We start from the raw sequence: 20,943 nt of genomic DNA, 5'->3' as shown, positions 1-20,943 counted from the left end.
GAGTCGAAATAAGTGCGTTAGTGCGGCGGTCAACAGAAAGTGTTCGCTCCCAGGCTCACCCCTCTCTGTCAAAGCCCAAAAAACCCAGGTGAACAGGTGAAGCAAACAAATATGTTATCACTTCCACTTAAGCCGCGATGAACACGCCCACCACCTACAATATAAGTGCACAATATAATAATCAATAAATAATATAAATGAGAACATAAACAACAGACAGTATGTGGCTCGTAGACCTGTATTTATAATTTGTATTGATTTTGATCACCTGCCCACTTTGACTAAAGGCATGCACTGACTAATTGTTGAAAACAGTCAAATGTAGGAAAGGAAGCTTGACATCCAGTAAAGGCATCAGACCTAAAAAAGAACACTAAGAAGCTGTAAAAAGCAGTAAGAAAAGTTCAAAAGGTAACAAAATTAGTAAGACGTGACCTTGCACAACTAGAAACCTGTAGAGCCTAAGCAAATGTTTAAGAATGGCTTAAACGTATGCAGTCACATCAGGCATGTTAACAGTTATTGGTCATCGGTGTAACCAAATTAATGTACCTGAAACTGATCACAAAACAATGCCTGGAAATATTACTTGTAGTCATCTTCCAGGGGAACAGTTAGGACTATTAGGCCAAATAAATGGTACAAAATACATTAAAAAGGATTATCTGTATAAGAAATTGCAGACTGTGTTCAGCTGCATGCATCACCATGGGATTGGTTACCAAAATCAAAGACAGTTATCAATCATAACCTCACTTGAAATTGCACAGAGTGGACCTAACAAACCACATTTATATTCATAGTCATGCACTTTGCATGATTTGGACTAAAGCAAATGTGTAGTTGAACACACCTGCAACGTCTTTTCTTGAGACAAAGTTAATGGGTTGATGAATGAAAAGTGCTGCAGTGACCAGAGAGATGCCATTATGTATATGTGTATAAGCAGTGTGTATGTAAACTTTATTAATACATAATTTATAACAGACTATAAAACATGTTGGCACAACAGTAATAAAGGCATTTTTGTTTACGTTATAACAAATGTATTAACTCTTTATACACATTTACAAATCAAGTTTAAAACTGCACCTCAGAAAAAATTTAGTTTTGACCATATTTGTATGTATTTGTGAGCCTTGGGATGCGTATGACTCCCCAATAAAGCGGAGGACCTGACCTGTCTATAGTTCCACTATCTGCTGTCCATGTTGACTCAGACTTTTCACAGAATCCAATTCAAAGAATCATTCCCACTTGATTTGGCCGTAAACAGAGGCAGCACTGCTTGATACAATTTATACTTTTTTCAGGGTGAAGCTTTTTTGTTCTTTGAGCTTAGTCATTTCACTTTGTTACAGTTAAATTGTTGGCTTAGCATTCCCCTTCATGCAGGGAACATATTGGAAAAAAAGGTGAAACATGTAGAGGACACCTGTCTAATGTTTAATTTTGTTTTTTTTTCTGATTAGTCAAAGGAGGAAGTTAACAAGGTTTGTTTGTCACAATCATCTCCCTTTTTCCTCTGTAGAGTTTTCCCCTCTGATCCACCTCGTAAATGCAACTCCTGAATTTAGACTATTAGCCTATTAGCCGTGGTACAATGGACCCCTCTGTCTTACAGCCAAACTGATGTAAAACATGGTAACAACAACGGTAAAATCAATCTTGTATAACCTGAGCCGGCCTGAGGCATCAGGAAACCATGCAGCTGTTCAAAGCCAATCACCGCATGAAAATGGAAACACTCTTTGGATTCTTTTATTAATTTTTTGTCGTAATTTAGTGTGTTTGAATACAATGCTTGTCGCGTGTACAATGATTAGTAGCCAAAAATGTGAGCCATTCTCAAATTTTTTAAATTCCTTGGGGACATTTGGGGATTTTGGTGGAGCTACAACAAAATCTGGGATTGTATTTTTATACTTCTAATATCTCAATTTTTGTACACTTATATTTGCATTGAAGTTTTACTATTTTTGCAGTGTGAGAAGATAGTAAATTCATCTTAGAGCGCTGGTATATTTGCATTTAACTACATGTTTGCATGTGCAACATGGCATCATGACAACTGTGTATCCAAAGTCAGTAAGGGATGATTCTGCTGTCATCTGACACCTACTCTATATTATTTTTATACTTCTAGGTACACACATAGTAACCAGCAAAGTATATAGTATGAACAATGATGCTTGCGTTGCAGTTGCTTGTCTCAAGTGTGTGCATTGGTGATAGCTAGTATCACAAGCCTTATAGGGCCATAAATAAGCTTTGGGCAGCCATATAGTACATGTAAATATCTGTCTCAATTAGCTAAGTATCTGATCATTCATTGTATGAGTTGACTTTCTTCCAAACAATTCCTGTTTGGGATGAAGTCAGTGTGCAAGAGTACCGTAGCAGTGAAACATCATACTTCTACAGGTGATGTCAGTTTTCCCCTTTGTCTTGTAGGATCCCAATAAACCAGAGGCAATAAACATAAATCTTTTATTAAAACCACCCACTCACCATTACCCAATCCACCAGGCAATATGACAAAAGATACCCAAAATAAACCCTCAGACTATTTTGTTAATGTGTGTGTGTACTGTGTGACTTTTCTTTTTACTTTTCTGTCTTTTTTCTTGTTTCTTTCCTTTCTGTCTTTCCGGGAAGACTGAAGCCACAGCTGCCACAAAGAAGGTACAGTTGTGTGGTAGAGAAAGCTAAGAGAGTCGGACAAAAATGTATTACCTGTAAAGGACATTTCTAATTTCAGGCTGTTATTTTAGTTGGAAACGTGTGTGTGTGTGTGTGTGTGTGTGTGTGTGTGTGCGTGTGCGTGTGTGTGCGTGTGTGTGCGTGCGTGCTAGTGTTCTTAAAAGCTGCTCTTCTTAGTCATTAGCCCGGTAGTCTTACAGTATGTAGGAAACACTACTTACATAAAATATTATGTAATGTATATGTTGTTGAACTAAAGTGAAGTGTTGAACTAGCAAATATAGTGTTTTTATAGGAGGTAAAGCTAAAAATCATGTGCATGAATACGTGATTGCTCCTAAAACAGTCAAAAACAAAAGTACCGGTATATCTATATTTTGTTAATGTTTATTTTTTTCAAAATGTTTTTAACTGCTCGCTTTATAAAACACTGAAGATAAAGTTGCCCATTACTGGGCTTTCTGTTTGGCTTTCTTCTCATTTTTATATCACTTATAGTTTTTTTATAAAAAACATTTTAAACAGTTAAAGTAGTGTTTACCCTCTCATTCTGAGTGAAAAGGAGTGGAATTATTTTTAATTTGCTGTCATTAGGTTTTGTGGCAGACCCCTCACGATAATTTTGAAAATGTTGGAAGGTTATTTTTTCTTTTTTTTAACAAAGGCTAGTTGCTTCTTGCTGCTTCCAGTTTTTGTGCTTGGAAAGGCTAAACACATCATCGGTAGTGAGATTGAATTGATACTGGTCTTCTGATCTAATTCACCTAAAAGACAAACGGTAGCCTACTAGTTGCTATTTTTTAACAGTGAGCATGTGATCATAAAGCTGATGGTTTGAATCCCAAGTACAAAGTTGTAAGCACCAGTTTTAGGCTCGACTAGATCTTATTATATTGCCCGGTATTTTTATTCATCTCTCAACCTCACACATTCACGTGCACACTCACCTCCAAAGCCTATAAAGATTTTTTGCTGTGCTGGCCAGCTGTACATTTCATTCTTGGATTCAGACCAAGAAGGGGTGGAGTGGACAGTCCAAACTTCCAATTCACTCAACATTTTGCAATTAAATTGCAAGATACTAAAACACTGGCATTTCAAAGTCATAGCCCTCTTTTTGTCCAATTATATGTTATGGCACTTTGCCCAACGTCCTCTATCTAATAACACAGTTGCACAGTTAAAGATGGCACACTTTCTACAAAGACACTTTAGGGATGTCTTATCTCACAATCGTCTAGCCACTTGGCTTTTGTAACATGTGGTGCATACTGGAGGTCCAGCATACTAATGAGCTTCAGGCTGCATTTCCATGATTTATTGAAGGTCTGGTACCAGAATCCTCAAGGCCAGTTTGTCCTGCAGGCTGCAAGGCTTTTTTATTAAATGTTTGTGATGCTATATGCAGCAAGTATGACTTATTATTGACTAATTTTAGCTTTCTACTCAAAAAAAAGGTCTGTTAACAGAGGAAAGAGTGACAGCCTCCTGCTGTCAAATGAGTTTGACTTGAAATAAAAAAGAAAATTAATATTCAGCCTCTCATGGTTGATTTTGAGCTTCAGGAAATGGTGTGCTCTTCATATTTTTTTACGTTCTCTTTTCACACGCTGTTGAATGGGTTTGAAGAGGCATGAATGAGAATCTGTTTCTCCCGTTATAGCTACAAACTGTTCTCAGCTGAAATCTTGTTTAGTCATTTGCATTTTAGTCAGCATTTCTTTCCTGTTTACTGATCTGTATACACATACACAAAATACACCCATACTGTAAGTCACTTTGAGTATCTCTGACTCACTGTAGTTGAAATGTCTCACCCATTGACATGAGAAATTAATCTGGTGTTACAAACTCTTACTCATCTCGCCTACGCACTCCAAATGTATTCCTACACTAGACATTATGTCCATGTACTGTACAATATTTGCCTTTTTTAAGAACTAAATCTGGCTTCAGAAGAACTGGATGCAGTGGACATTGTAACCGCAGCGTCAAGTTGACATTTCGGGTTTCGCATATCTAGTAATGGCTTTATATAGCTGATTGGTAAGGCTTAAATTAACGCGTTATCACTTTTCTCCTCCTGTTCATTTATGTGCGTGTTGTAGCTGGATATAGAGGCAGCCGACATCCTCAATGAGCTGCAGGTGAAGCTCAGCACCTTCCTGGATAACTTCAGCACCATGTTTGCCAAGAGGTAACACACACACACACACACACACACACACACACACACACACACACACACACACACACACACTACTCCATGGATGTCTGAGGAACAAGCCTCTGTCAGCCCTGCAGAAGTTTTCTTATCTAAGTTTGCCTCTGTCTCTTCTCTTTCCAGTTTCCAGACTCGAATTAACGGCTGCATGCGTCAGATGGCTGAGATCCTTTACCAGATCAAAGGCCCGCCCAACCACAACACTGCAGAGGCAGATGCTGACGCCGTGCTGAGGCCCCTCATGGAGTTCCTGGATGGGAAGTAAGTGAAAGCATGAGGCACACACAGTGGCTCCTTTCGTAAGCTGCTGGCAAACGCCAGCAGCTTACTAGTCTAATAGCACTAGTCTGTGTAGCACTAGTCTAATAGCACTAGTCTATGTCTAGTCTAATAGCACTAGTCTATGTCTAGTCTAATAGCACTAGTCTATGTCTAGTCTAATAGCACTAGTCTATGTCCATGACCTTCAACTTCCGGGATTGCGCTGTTGCCGCCGGAAATTCCGCCGTATGTCCTTCTTTTTGGCTGGATGCCCGTTACCTTACACTTTCTTTGTGTTGGAATTTAAAAATCTGGTCGATTTATGAGGACTATGGTTAACTGCTTCTCAGATCTCTGCAGGGTAAATCCAGACAGCTAGCTAGACTATCTGTCCAATCTGAGTTTTCTGTTGCACGACTAAAACAACTTTTGAATGTACACGTTCCACCAAAACAAGTTCCTTCCCGCGGCTATTTTGCAGCGGCACCGGGGCTCCAATGACGATTGTGATTGGTTTAAAGACATGCCAATAAACCAGAGCACATTCCTCTCCCATCCCGGAATGCTGTGTTGACTAGCCAGACCCTCCTCCGCAGCGCTGTGGAGGAAGGTCTAGCAATGCGAGACTAATATAGCACCAACAAGGGGTTAACGTTACTCATGAGTAGAAAACCATACAAAACAGGGGGTTGTTTTGACCCAGTTTTTATATTACTGTTGAAATATTTACCCATATAATAATTATAATTTTCCCAAGCTCTTTTTAAACTTACAGTATATGTCCCTATTTGTTTTTTGTGTTAAAATGATACTATGTGTACCTATTGTTTGCAGTTTTGAATGTCATGTGTTCTTTTGTGCACCTAACAATACGTTTGTGTGACAGGTAAGACTTAGAAGATAAATAACCAGTAATCAGTAATATATTTAAAAATAATAATAATAATAAAAAATACCACTAACTCCAGGTCAAAACAACCCATTGGAAGTGGGTGAAGATGGTATATTAACCCAAAATGGATGAATTATTTATCCTGTTGTATATATATATATATATATATATATATATATATATATATATATATATATATATATATATATATATATATATATATTATGTCATTATGTTCACTATTTTGTGCAGCACTTAGGTCACTCATAAATAAATAAATAGTATATTATGAAAGAACTGGTCGACTGAATGCTTGCAAACTGCCCTCTACAATGACTTCCACTACAAAAAAGACTGTTGGACCAAACAAGTTTGAGCTCACATATTTGATGTTGTGTGTGATCCAGCCTCAGTATCTTTGCTGACGTCTGTGAGAAGACAGTGCTGAAGAGGATCCTGAAGGATCTGTGGAAGATCGTCCTGAGCAGCTTGGAGAAGTCTATTGTCCTGCCTCAGAGCAACGACAGCCTGGTAAGTAAAGCCCTAACTAGGCCTGCACGATATTGGAAAAAACTTACATTGCGATATTTTTTCCCCCTGCGATATATATTGCGATATGAAAAAAAGACTAATTTTTACAAGAGGACATAAATAGCCCTATTTAGAAATACTAAATCATTCTCAACTACTGGGGTGATTTTGTAGGGGAGTGCATCTACATGGAAAATGAAAATGAAAAAATTAATGTTCTTATGTGAACCAGTCTTTGTTGAACTTTAATGCTTTACAAAAACCAAAGCAAGTAAGCGCTGTGATTACTCTTCTGAAGTGATTTTGGAGAGGGAAATTAGGAAGAAATACACTGGTTGACTGACATGACACCATTGTATTCATATAATATCAATCCAGACTAAAGTGAATGATATTAATAATGCATGTTGCTTCCTCTAAATTTCAGGTTGTGGTCGACTAGCGGGGCCTGCTTTGGTTGTTTGATAAACTGATTAAAATTGATCATGATTGGTGGCTTGCTGTGCATGCAGAGCCTGCATGTCACACTCTTCAACAAACTGTGTATCCAAGAGCACTTATATCAGTGTAAATGACGTTATATCAGAAACAGACTGCTGTTGTAGATTAGTGTTACGTTTCCAGCGTCGCAGCTCCGAACCATAACGTTAGTTGGGACAGACACCTTGTTTCTTTAGGCTAACTATGTTAGCTTTAGCATGGCTGGTAGCAGCTTTCTGCGGTGAAAAATGGCCGGGAGATGTCGTGATTACGTTGCATTAATCAGGTGATTTAGTTTGTCTTTGCAGCGAACATAAAACACTGACTACTGTAGCTTCACTACCCATGGAAAAGCATGTGCATCACTGTCAGCGGCAGCTGCCGCTTACAGTACTTTTCTACACACGGGAAAGCCTCACTTCCCATAACAACCCCCCTAATGTTACGTCACATGACCACCTGTCTTAAAGGGGAAGGGTCGGCCGGTAACAATCATGGAAAAGGAGAACGGTGAAAGTTTACTTTTTTATCAAGCAGCAAAGAAGTTGTAGTGTCAACATCGCAACGTCCTGCGATGCGACTATCGCACATGCGCACATCGCGATGTAGACGATGAAACAGAATATCGTGCAGCCCTAGCCCTAACTATAACCGTCACAACTGCACTTCTTACCCCAACCATAAACCGAAACCTAATTAATCAAAGAGTACTCCACCAATTCTGCATTGCATTCCTATAACATTATTAGAGTTATTATGGACGGTTTTACAGGGGAAAGGACCAATGCAGCAGAACCAGAGATATTCACAGACAAAATGTCATCATTAGGTCACAAAGATAGAAGAATAAGGGCACAAACACAAGATAATAAAAAAGAGTTGTATAATAAGTAATCCATATTTCTTATTTCTTTTCTTCTGTCAAATGTCTTTACAGTCATCACAAGTCCAGCTTTACACACTAATGAGAGTCATCAGATGACAATGACGGAAAAGCCCACAAAAAAAAACACAGTTATTCAAAGACAATATATGAGCATGTTTTTGCCCATTCAGTACCAATCGACTACACTTATTATTGCCAGCCATTTTAGTCAATTATGGGCTTTGTTCTGTATGGATTTTCTTTAAAAAAAAAAAAAAATTTATGTCCTGTGGTAATGGAGCAGCAGGCAGGCACTGTTTTGAAAACTCTTCTTGTTGGTGCGGCAATTTCTGAAAATCAACTGTCAAACAGCAAAAGTTTATAACACACAAAGTGACCTAATTCACATGCAATCATATTCACATTCAACATTCATGTTTGTGTGTTGTTGTTGTTGTTGTTGTTGTTGTTGTGTCTTCTAGTGGCAAAGCTCATGAATTTAGAGTCGGCAGTAAACAAGTTTATCTAAAGTGCATAAATATTTTTTTTATTTTGACAAAGAAATCACAGTGAACACAATATTTACTGTCATAAATTAAATATCTCAACAAAGCCTCTGCAAGTTGATTAAAACAAATGGAAGGTACTGTAGTAAATCTGCATATATATGCTGTGTACCGCTGGATTATATAGTATCTGATATCTCAGCTCCAGTAAGATCTGCAGCTGTGCTCTGCTGCCACCTAGTATAAAGGGTGGAAGTAACCAAAATGAATTGGTAAAAATTGAGGAGATGAAAATGCATGTGAAATGAAAAATGGAGTTTTACATTTTGTTTTACATCATAGTGATTTGATTAATTTAAAGCTGATTTGATTAAAACGGTTGTTATATGATGAAAACGGAGCCATGTTTCATCATTTCCCCCATTTTACATTCATCATGCACAACACAAAATTGATCATTTAAGGAAAGTGGCCTCAAGGGTGGAAATGAGAAAAAGTACAGTTATTGAAAGACAGCAGACAGTAACACAGCCCAGCTGATTATCAGAGCAACACTGTTTCAAATAAAATGTCATCAAGTTTATTAAATCAATTGACAATTTATCATCACATTTTTTCAATTCACATGCATTTTAAATTTTTCAATTAATTTGTGTTACTTACCACCCCTTATAACCTAGTGGTGGATGGCAGCAAGTATGTGTCTCCAGTTTGATTTCTTCTGTGAATATGTTAATCATGTTAAATCACTGCATTTTGTCTTTTGTACTGAGAATTGCGAGAATGAGTCATGAACATACTGTATCCTGTATATCCACTTCTTTCTCTCTCCTCCTCTCTGCAGAGTGCCCAGCTCCTCACAGCAGCTAAAGGACTGTCGAATCTCAAGGTAACACATGTAGGTCGAAGAGAAAGGGGCGACTTGTACTGTATGTTTCCAAAGATATATTAGAAAGCCTGGATTTTGGTTTACTATTCATCACCATGTGGTTAGGTATTGAAGCCAGACAAGAGTTAGAGCCTGGATGCTAACAAACAAGCAGCTACTTAAAAAACGCCCCCAAAACATTCATGAGATGAAGTAAAACTTGCTACAGAGACCACACGTTCTAGCAGAAAAAATTAGTCATAGTCATTGGTGGCTGCTTGTTGTCGCAGCATGCAGGATGTTGCACAAAGCAGGCAGTTTGAAGACTAGATAGGCTAGGTAACATTTGGATGTAGAACGTAAATTAAAACTGCTGTTCTGGAGCTGCTCACACAGTACAAGTCTCTGAAATTCTGCAGATGTACGGATGAGGGATCATTGGTCTGTTAAATGTATTCAGGTTATTATCTTACTGGATTCAAGTGAACAAACCAGCAAGCATCCATCCATCCATCCATCTTCATCCGCTTATCCGGGGTCGGGTCGCGGGGGTAGCAGCTCCAGCAGGGGACCCCAAACTTCCCTTTCCCGGGCCACATTAACCAGCTCCGACTGGGGGATCGAGGCGTTCCCAGGCCAGGTTAGAGATATAATCCCTCCACCTAGTCCTGGGTCTCCCCCGAGGCCTCCTCCCAGCTGGGACGTGCCTGGAACACCTCCCCTAGGGATAACTGAGCTTCTCACCCTATCTCTAAGGGAGACGCCAGCTACCCTCCTGAGGAAACCCATTTCGGCCGCTTGTACCCTGGATCTTGTTCTTTCGGTCATGACCCAGCCTTCATGACCATAGGTGAGGTAGGAACAAAAAACTGACCGATAGATTGAGAGCTTTGCCTTCTGGCTCAGCTCTCTTTTCGTCTAACGGTGCGATAAATTGAATGTAATACCGCACCTGCTGTGCCGATTCTCCGACCAATCTCCCGCTCCATTGTCCCCTCACTCGCGAACAAGACCCCAAGGTACTTGAACTCCTTCACTTGGGGTAAGGACTCATTCCCTACCTGGAGAAGGCACTCCATCGGTTTCCTGCTGAGAACCATGGCCTCCGATTTAGAGGTGCTGATCCTCATCCCAGCCGCTTCACACTCGGCTGCGAACCGATCCAGTGAGTGCTGAAGGTCACAGGCCGATGATGCCATCAGGACCACATCATCTGCAAAAAAGCAGCGATGAGATCCCCAGCCCACCGAACTGCAACCCCTCTCCACCCCGACTACGCCTCGATATCCTGTCCATAAATACTACAAACAGGATTGGTGACAAGCGCAGCCCTGGCGGAGGCCAACTCTCACCTGAAACGAGTCCGACTTACTGCCGAGAACCCGGACACAGCTCTCGCTTTGGTCGTACAGAGATTGGATGGCCCTGAGAAGGGACCCCCTCACCCCCGTACTCCCGCAGCACCTCCCACAGTATCTCCCGGGGCACCCGGTCATACGCCTTCTCCAGATCCACAAAACACATGTAGACTGGTTGGGCATACTCCCAGGCTCCCTCCAGGATCCTTGCAAGAGTAAAGATCTGGTCCGTTGTTCCACGACCAGGGACGGAATCCGCATTGTTCCTCTTCAACCTGAGATTCGACTATCGACCGAACCCTCCTTTCCAGCACCTTGGAGTAGACTTTACCGGGAGGCTGAGAAGTGTGATACCCCTGTAATTGGCACACACCCTCTGGTCCCCCCTTTTTTTAAAAGGGGAACCACCACCCCGGTCTGCCACTCCTTAGGCACCGTCCCAGACTTCCACGCAATGTTGAAGAGGCGTGTCAACCAAGACAACCCCTCCACACCCAGAGCTTTAAGCATTTCTGGGACGGATCTCATCAATTCCTGGGGCTTTGCCACTGTGGAGTTGTTTAACTACCTCAGCAACCTCCACCAGGGAAATTGATGCCAATCCCCCTCATCCTCCAGCTCTGCCTCTACCATAGACGGCGTATTAGTCGGATTTAGGAGTTCCTCAAAGTGCTCCTTCCACCGCCCTATTACCTCCTCAGTTGAGGTCAACAGCGTCCCATCCTTACTGTACACAGCTTGGATGGTTCCCCGCTTCCCCCCTCCTGAGGTGGCGAACGGTTTTCCAGAAGCACCTTGGTGCCGACCGAAAGTCCTTCTCCATGTCTTCTCCGAACTTCTCCCACACACGCTGCTTTGCCTCTTTCACGGCAGAGGCTGCAGCCCTTCGGGCCCTTCGGTACCTTGCAACTGCCTCCGGAGTCGTCTGGGATAACATATCCCGGAAAGACTCCTTCTTCAGTCGGACGGCTTCCTGACCACTGGTGTCCACCACGGTGTTCGTGGGTTACCGCCCCTTGAGGCACCCTAAGACCACAGCTCCTCACCGCAGCTTCAGCAATGGAAACTTTGAACATTGTCCACTCGGGTTCAATGCCCCCCAGCCTCCACAGGGATGCACGAAAAGCTCCGCCCGGAGGTGTGAGTTGAAAGTCTGTCGGACAGGGGCCTCCTCCAGACGTTCCCAATTTACCCGCACTACCCGTTTGGGCTTACCAGGTCTGTCAGAGTCTTCCCCCACCCCTGACCCAACTCACCACCAGATGGTGATCGGTTGACAGCTCCGCCCCTCTCTTCACCCGAGTGTCCAAAACATATGGCCTCAGATCAGATGAAAGCGATTATAAAATCGATCATTGACCTTTGGCCTAGGGTGCTCTGGTACCAAGTACACTTATGAGCATCCCTATGTTCGAACATGGTGTTCGTTATAGACAATCCATGACTAGCACAGAAGTCCAACAACAAACAACCACTCTGGTTTAGATCAGGGAGGCCGTTCCTCCCAATCACGCCTCTCCATGTGTCTCCATCATTACCCACGTGCGCGTTGAAGTCCCCCCCCAGCAGAACTATGGAGTCCCCAACTGGAGCCCCATGCAGGACTCCACTCAAGGTCTCCAAGAAGGCCGAATACTCTGAACTCTTGTTTGGTGCATATGCACAAACAACAGTCAGAGTTTTTCCCCCCCACAACCCGCAGGCGTAGGGAGGTGACCCTCTCGTCCACCGGGGTTAAACTCCAACGTAGCGGCGCTCAGCCGGGGGCTTGTGAGTATCCCCACACCCGCCCGGCGCCTCACACCCTGGGCAACTCCGGAGAAGAAAAGAGTCCAACCCCTATCCAGGAGTATGGTTCCAGAACCAAGACTGTGCGTAGAGGTAAGCCCCACCAGATCTAACCGGTAGCGCTCCACCTCCCGCACAAGTTCCGGCTCCTTCCCCCACAGAGAGGTGACATTCCACGTCCCCAGAGCCAGCCTCTGCTGCCCGGGTCTGGTCCGTCGAGGCCCCTGACCTTCACTGCCACCCATGTGGCAGCGCACCCGACCCCAGCGGTTCCTCCCACAGGTGGTGGGCCCATGGGATGGAGGGATGTCCGCCACGTAGCTTTTTCGGGCTGTGCCCGACCGGGCTCCGTGGCAAACCCGGCCACCAGACGCTCGCTGACGAGCCCTCCATCTGGGCCTGGCTCCAGACGGGGGCCCCGGGCCTCCTCCGGGCAGGGTCACCTCATCCCCTCCTCGATTTTTCATAGGATTTTTGAACCATTCTTTGTCTGGCCCCTCACCTGAGACCACTTTGCCTTGGGAGACCCTACCAGGAGCACACAGCTCCAGACAACACAGCCCTCAGGTTCATAGGGACACACACACCTCTCCACCACGATAAGGTCATGGTTCCCGGAGAAGAACCAGCAAGCAAGCGGCACTAAATGTCAAAACTAGATAACAAAGACCTGAATTCATGATTTTCCCAGTTTCTGTTTCGTTGAGATTTATTTATTTTATGAAGGAAGGAAGTTTGTCTAATGTCGGTCTGTGAACTCTGGTTGCTGCAGGGAGGTGGTGAAGCCAAGACCTTGACGCCCAAACAGTGTATAATTATCGATGCAGGGCTGGAGACGATCAAGGTAAGTGGAGACCGGCTGCACATTAACGTGTCGAGCAAGAAACAACACTGAAAATGTCAGCTGGCATATCAAACGTAAGATAAAAATGTTTTGTTCATGTCGGGTAACTTACAAGTCTTTAGTGTAAAGTTTTTCTCAATGTTTTTAACAACATGAAAAATCATAATACTTTTACAGTGTACAATTTTATTCTGTTACAAAATGTATTCCTGTATATTACATTATTGCTCTATATTACATACATGTACATACCTGTGTGTATATATAGAGTCGCTGCACTTATTAAGCATCTTTCCATTTAAATACAAGCCAATATATTGTATAATGGTAGACTTGCACTAACCATGTTAAGCATATTACCAGGCACCATCATGGTGTGTATTTGAAATGTGTTCCTTGTTTTTAGTATTAATCATTTTCCAGTTAAGATATAGTTTTTTTATGTTTTTGTTACTTATTTCTTATCATCTTCTTTGAATGTCCTGGTGGTGTTTTTGTGATTCATATGTGTGATCTGTCTGCTGTAACAGTGTCATTTTCCTGTGGGATTAATAAAGTACTCTATTAATCTAGATCAACCTTAAAGGATTTATTTCTCACCTTCACCATGCTTGCTCACTTCTCCTTTCAGCAATACTTCCATGCAGGAGGAAACGGGCTGAAGAAGGCGTTTGTCGAGAAAAGTCCTGAACTGGCTTCACTGCGTTACGCCCTCTCCCTCTACTCCCAGAGCACTGATGCTCTCATCAAGACCTTTGTCACCACACAACACTCCCAAGGTAATCACACTCACTCACACACACACACACACACACACACACACACACACACACACACACACACACACACACACACACACACACACACACACACACACAAACTTCACGTACAGTATATACTGTAGGCTTTTCAGTGTAAAAAGTGCCCTAAACCTTTGCGCTCTTTCCTGTCTTCTCAGTGCATGATGGGATGGGCATCAGAATCACTGGCAATGAGAAGATTCGACCTGATAGGGGTAAGTCCACTACACTCTGAATTAGGGGTAAGTCCCGGGTTCCACAGGGAACCATGGAGCTTCTTTGTAATGTTCCTTGTAGAAAAATACCTCAGTGAAAACTGGAGGAACGCCCAATATTTGAGGTTCATGAAAATAGACTAAAACTTTCTTCGTTTTTAGTCTTTGTACTTTTTTGGTAACACCAGTCACCGAAACGCTGCTTAACTCTATTCATTAACAAGGCACAGAGTCACAGTTTTATTTTTTTTACAAGGTTAAATTAGATATTTCTTAGATTAGATATTTCTTAACCATTGCCTGTTGCAGAGTTTACAGTGCTAAAGCTGGGTCCACCGTAACTTTAAAAGTACAAGATATGTGTGTCTTTAATGTGACTAAAGGACATTTTAGTGTGCCTGAAAACTGAAATGTAAGATAAGAAAGTAGGTCACTGCAGCAGCAATAAGATCAAGATGAATAAAAGAAAAAACAGAGAGTCAGGTTTAAAAATGCTGTTAATCATGTTAATGGTTGTGTTCGGCAGGCTCTGGGATAGAGAAGCCCATCGGAGAGGCCCTTCTGCAGATTGACATGATGCTTGGGAAGGAACGCAAAGTCATTGTCAGAGGTAAACGTCCAAAATTCAAAATGCACAAACATTTACAATTTAATCCTGATGTTTTAACTGCAACCTTAAAGCTCTCAGCTGCATACAGTCCCAAACCTAACCTCATCCTAATTCAAATTTTAAATCCAGGACCAAATCTTGAATTACGCCTTTAAAGGACCATACTAGTGGTTTCGCATGTTTTTGCCCATTATACCGCTGTACCGCTATACACTGTTTATACCTTGTATTACTGCATTCATTCTTAAACTAACATCTGAAGCTTGGGATTTATACCTGACAGCAACAACATTAGGAACAAAACAAAAGTCACGAGACAACCTCACCTCAAGGTACATTTTCTAAGACTCATATTTAGCACCAACAAGGAAATGTTTTTTCAAAAGATTCCTTATTTGGAAAGGTCTTTTGCAGTCCAAATAATAATGAATAAAGGTGACTAAATGTGATGGCCTAAGAGTAAGTCTCAGGGCTGGGCAAGTTAACTTAAGTTACTAAAATAAACTGAAACAGACTGAATGGTCAGCAGTAATGCCAAGGGATTGGCTCTTTATAGTTTTATAATAAACATGTAAATCACTAATATGGTCCTTTAAATAAAGAAGCAAGGGAAGAAATATTTCCACTTTATCATTGTGAGACCCTCCTCACTTTTAAACAGAGAACTAGTAATGCAAATTGTGCACATAAAAACAAAATAAGATCCAAAGAGAATATTACAAAGAAACAAACAAAGTGGTGGTGACATGACCTTATAGGAACATCAGTATATATACTGTAAATATACAAACATGCAGCCACACACACCCAATCGTACATCAGACAGCACCATTATTCACACTGAATCTCTGCCTCTCTCTCCATCCAGTCATCGCAGTGAACGACATTAAATGGCAGACATCAGGGATGTTCCGGCCTTTCGTGGACGTCTCCATGGTTGGTCCCTTCCTGGCCGACAAGAAGCGCAAGTTCACCACAAAATCCAAGAACAACAGCTGGTCGCCAAAGTTCAACGAGGCTTTCCAGTTGTGAGTTTGAAATCAGAGCTCTTACAGCTCCAAATGAGCTCAAACGCTTACAGCTGAAATGTATTTGTGAAATTAGAGGCTGATGTTTGATTTCCCCTTCTTCTCCGTAGTGTCCTGGGTAAGGAATCCCCAGACTGCTATGAGCTCCAGGTGACAGTAAAGGATTACTGTTTCGGCCGGGCGGACCGGGTGGTCGGCATGGCCATGGTTCAGCTGCGTGACGTCGCTGACCGCAAGAGCTGCGTGTGCTGGTGTCCGTTGGGGCCACGCATTCAGACCGACGAGACGGGCTTGACGGTGTTGCGCATCCTGTCCCAACGGCCTGCCGACGAGGTGGCGAAGGAGTTTGTCAAGCTGAAATCTGAAACTCGTCCTGTGGAGGAGGGCAGATGAGCAGAGACACTGACTAAAGATCATAGACTTGTTGGAAAAACTGAAACTGACATGGATCGCGGTCAGGGTTTAGAGCCAGGGCTACGTGGCGTTGTCTGTTGTTAATGAGCACTGTCATCTTCATCCTCAGTAAACACGGACCGCTAAAGCCTTTGACGTGAAGGAGATCCTTCCAAAGACACAGTAGACACAAGTAAGTCGACTATTTGTCACAGTTAGAAAAGAAACTTGTTTAATTCAATGGGCACATTTTGAAAGCAGATGCTTTCTAAAAATGTTGAAAAAGAAGAACATACTCAGTCACCATATCATAACTATCAAGTGACATATGGATTTAAAGCACCATCTCAGAGGTCAAAAATTGTTTCACTTCATTGGAGAAAAACTACTGACATCTTCTTCATCTTATGATTCTGATGACAGACTATTTTGGTCGTCTGTAGCAAACTGAATCTGTAATCTGTTGGCCATCAGAGCTGCTAATCCACATCTTTTTTTACCAAACAGATTCATTGGAATGAATGTACTTGAGTCTCTGTTTACCTGACAGTATGAAAAGATGTGAACAAGGCACCAAATTAATGATCATAAATATCTATGACATGAGATGAAAGTGAGTTGGAGGAAGTCCTAGATTATTGTACTGTTTGAGCCTTTGAGGCCTTTTGATCTCTAACAAATATCTTATGACAACCACTGTTGACTCTGGTATCCCAACACACTGTTTTTCCAAAAGAAATGGTAATTAGAGTCACAAAACGCATACTTAGTATGAGCTTAAGTTTTTATGAAACATTTAAGCAGGTATACCAATGGAACTTGAGCAAAAAGAGCAACATTAAAACATCTTATGGTCCTTTTTAAAAGGATCATGGGCATATCATGTGTCACATCATGTGTTGATTCACAGCAATGACACATGAGACCCTGATGCATCTTTGGAAAGAAGTAGTCAGACTGTCAATGTCAATCCAGAAAGTGAATGTTGTAAAATGGCAGTGTTCTGCAGAGTTTATGCAGTAAAATAATACTGTAGGTCAGGCACATTGTTGAGTCAAAACAAGAAGAAGTGTCAAGATGCTGTTATTGTGTGTTGCCCAATAGTGATGAACCAGACTAAATATTTAAAACCTTAAAAATAAAGAAAGATGACACACTCCTTATGAATTGTGTAGCCTTAAAATAAAACAAAATAAAAAAGCTGGCTAGCTAAGGCTAGCTAAGTCACTGTACTCTGTAGGATTCAGAGAGACTTAAAACATGAATGAGTTCTACAACATTGACTTGTAAAGTAAAAAGGGATAGATTTTTTTTATTTATTTCAGAAGCAAAGAACTATGGGTATAATAGCCTAGTTTAAAGTATCTGACTGACCTCTGGACTGTGGCCTGCCGGACAAAGTGCAGCTTCTCTGGACTGAGCAGAAATGCAGTGTCAGAGGTTTTAAAATTTAGCTCTTCTGTTTTGCCAAGTGTTTAACTGTGACTGTGAACACTGTCGACCTGCTCTGAATGGGAACAATCTAAAAGTTGACAACCTGTTTTCAGGGGTTAAATAGTGTAAACACCTTTATGGAGGACCAGAAATGGACCTTTAAGATTTTTTTTAAATTGGATGAGAACAAAAGTCTTTCCGATGCCACAGCCTTGCCATGCATGCCCAGTCACATAATGTACCAATCGTATGTTTAAACATAATTGATTGGTGTCTTTGCATTAGGCACACTACAAACTTCCTGGATGAGAAAAACAAACATGCAGACAGGTTGTTCAATTGACTAATGTGTAACTGGGTTTGATCCACACTCTTGTATGTTTACTACGTGCCAAGGAACACAAGTGTTCAGCGAGCCATGTTCAACTAGCTGTCTTCACATTTTTGGGCGGGTTGTTTGCGGACAGATGTGGCCATTGTAGATGTCCAAATTCTTACTGCACGTTTGCTCAAACTGGATGCACTTTGGCTACAAACTCAACAGGATATGTTTTGGAAAATTTAGCTAAGATAGTCTGGAAACTAGTTTAGAGTTTTGTCTTTGATTCTGCTTTATTAAACTGAACATATGTTCAGTTTAATAAAGATTGTCCACAGTAGGGTACAAGTAATTTTACAATGGCCACAGCTGTAGTGACAACTGAACGCTTGCACTCTGTTTAAAACTAACTGTAAGTTTGTATTAAAAAAAAAAGAAAAGAAATAAGCCCACGAGCAGAGCATGTATTTATTGTATACAAAGTCAACTAGAATTGTAATCTTTTTCATGTATGTACTGTGAAATATAAAGATTGATCAAATGTATGTAAAGTAGTTATCATTCTAACGTGACATATCTTGAATATGCTTGTAACAATATTTTGTACATATAATATTTATGAATCAATGCAGTGGCTCCTGTCCTTTGTCTGTTCACTTACAGTACTTTATAGTATTTTCTCAAGACCTTAATCAACCTTAATTAATCACTATGCACCACCCGGCCAGCAGCAAAGTGACCAAAATCAAACAAACCCGCGATGATGCGTCACCAACAGGTGCACTTTGGGTGTGGCTAACATGCTAAATGCTAAAATACTCGTGGTGGATCCTCCAGTGGTAACTTATATCATTTACCTTCAATTAGTGACTGCAGTGGGACAGAGAGGCCGAGTGGACTGGTTATACTAGGACCAGCCGAGTGGACTGGTTATCCTGGGACCAGAGAGGCCGTACTGGGACCAGCCGAGTGGACTGGTTATCCTGGGACCAGAGAGGCCGTACTGTGACCAGCCGAGTGGACTGGTTATCCTGGGACCAGAGAGGCCGTACTGGGACCAGCCGAGTGGACTGGTTATCCTGGCACCAGAGAGGCTGAGTGGACTGGTTATACTGGGACAGAGAGGCTGAGTGGACTGGTTATACTGGGACCAGAGAGGCTTAGTGGACTGGTTATACTGTGACAGAGAGGCTTAGTGGACTGGTTATACTGTGACAGAGAGGCTGAGTGGACTCGTTATACTGGGACAGAGAGGCTGAGTGGACTGGTTATACTGGGACCAGAGAGGCTTAGTGGACTGGTTATACTGGGACCAGAGAGGCTTAGTGGACTGGTTATACTGTGACAGAGAGGCTTAGTGGACTGGTTATACTGTGACAGAGAGGCTGAGTGGACTCGTTATATTAAACTTTGAGTTTAAAGTTGAATCCTGGAGCAGATTGTGGAGGACTTGGCGGTGCTCAAGACAGAATGTCTTCAGACGGGTAAGTACAGCAACCCATTGATGAATCTAACTCACTCAACACAAGCAAAGCACATATTAAAGCAAAACTATTTTTGCTTTAATATGTTGAGTTTGTGGCTGCACTACCCCTGTGGAGCTTCTGTGTCTTATTCTAATTGTATTTATGTTAGTTTGCTGTTGTTTTTACTTGAAGTGCCTCTTCCTTTATTTTATCCACAAGGAAAATCTTTACAACCTCATTGTTATTCGTAAACTAAGCTAATTGGCAGTAACACCTGTGTTGCTGCCATAGACAGACTGTATAATATTAAGTCTGTGATTGCTGCACAGGGCCATATTTTTACTTGAAGCTTTGCTACTCACTAAAAAAAATGCTTTAAATACTGTTTCTACTGGGCAGAGAGCTCCCTCGTGTGTTCATATTACAGCCAGCACGCCTGGCGTTAAAATGAAACTGAAATAATGAATCAACAAGAGCTGGGAGAGACTTAGGACGGGAAGAGATGTGTAAATGTTATGACGTTTCATGACAAACCTGTAACTCTCAAATGGAGGAAATAATAAAAAGAAACACACTCTGCAAATTTTACAGCAAACATTTATTTACATTTCTTACAATTATTTAAGTTAATAGTACTATCTTTATCATAAGTGAAAGATCTTTATCAAAGTAAACACCGTTTCGACAGTCCATACATTATGGCCATAACAGTAAGTTTACTTTCTTTACTTGGTACTTGTGACAGTCAGTCAGTACTGTTATCAATATGAAAATAATGTGAATAATCATCCATTCTGGCAATTTGCCACAATCTACATTCAGTTATTGTCCGATGAGCGTAACATTTTCATTTGCATTCACTGCAAACAAGTTAACATGAGATTATCTAATACTGTACATTATAGTATATCTGATAGACTTTAATAGTTTGCTATTATGAAATAAATATTGGTTCAGCACATTTTTGAAGTAAATTAGAAAATGAAGAAATGTGCATTTAAAGGAATGTTACCTGCAAATGTGAAAGCTCATTGCTAATGTCAAGGGGGTATGAACAATAAATGTAAACGAAGCTTTCAAAAGATGAATCAAACCTAATTTAGAAACTCATAACAAATGATTCCATAAGCTTCCATGTGTAATTATGAGGAATGTTCAGTGTGTGTGACCTTGAATTTCCATTATTTGTAATAATAAAAGGCAGGAAGGTGGCCGGGTTGGATCGGTAAGTGGAGCAGGCGCACATATACTGAGAGGTTTATGCCTCGATGCGGAGGTCCGGGGTTCAAATCCGACCTGTGACGATTTCCTGCATGTCTCTCTCTCTCTCTCTCTCTCTCTCTCTTTTTCTCACCTAA

General features: G+C 41.6%; 1 protein-coding gene across 1 annotated transcript in view; it reads left to right on the top strand.

Annotated features, from left to right (window-relative positions):
• LOC144517754 (protein unc-13 homolog B-like) overlaps positions 1-18,738 on the top strand; it is a 62,988-nt gene extending 44,250 nt beyond the window's left edge. The window contains exons 20-29 of the mRNA XM_078249873.1: positions 4,812-4,900; positions 5,051-5,188; positions 6,488-6,611; positions 9,307-9,351; positions 13,249-13,320; positions 13,952-14,099; positions 14,279-14,335; positions 14,862-14,945; positions 15,814-15,973; positions 16,084-18,738. Coding sequence (XP_078105999.1) covers positions 4,812-4,900; positions 5,051-5,188; positions 6,488-6,611; positions 9,307-9,351; positions 13,249-13,320; positions 13,952-14,099; positions 14,279-14,335; positions 14,862-14,945; positions 15,814-15,973; positions 16,084-16,366 — 1,200 coding nt within the window. The 3' untranslated portion in view covers positions 16,367-18,738. The remainder of the gene's footprint in view (positions 1-4,811; positions 4,901-5,050; positions 5,189-6,487; positions 6,612-9,306; positions 9,352-13,248; positions 13,321-13,951; positions 14,100-14,278; positions 14,336-14,861; positions 14,946-15,813; positions 15,974-16,083) is intronic.
• Positions 18,739-20,943: the final 2,205 nt, after the last annotated feature.

Source organism: Sander vitreus, chromosome 5, assembly GCF_031162955.1.
Source record: "Sander vitreus isolate 19-12246 chromosome 5, sanVit1, whole genome shotgun sequence".
NCBI lineage: Eukaryota > Metazoa > Chordata > Actinopteri > Perciformes > Percidae > Sander > Sander vitreus.
Note: the sequence above shows the minus strand (reverse complement) of the source record. Positions and strands in the feature narration are given on the sequence as shown.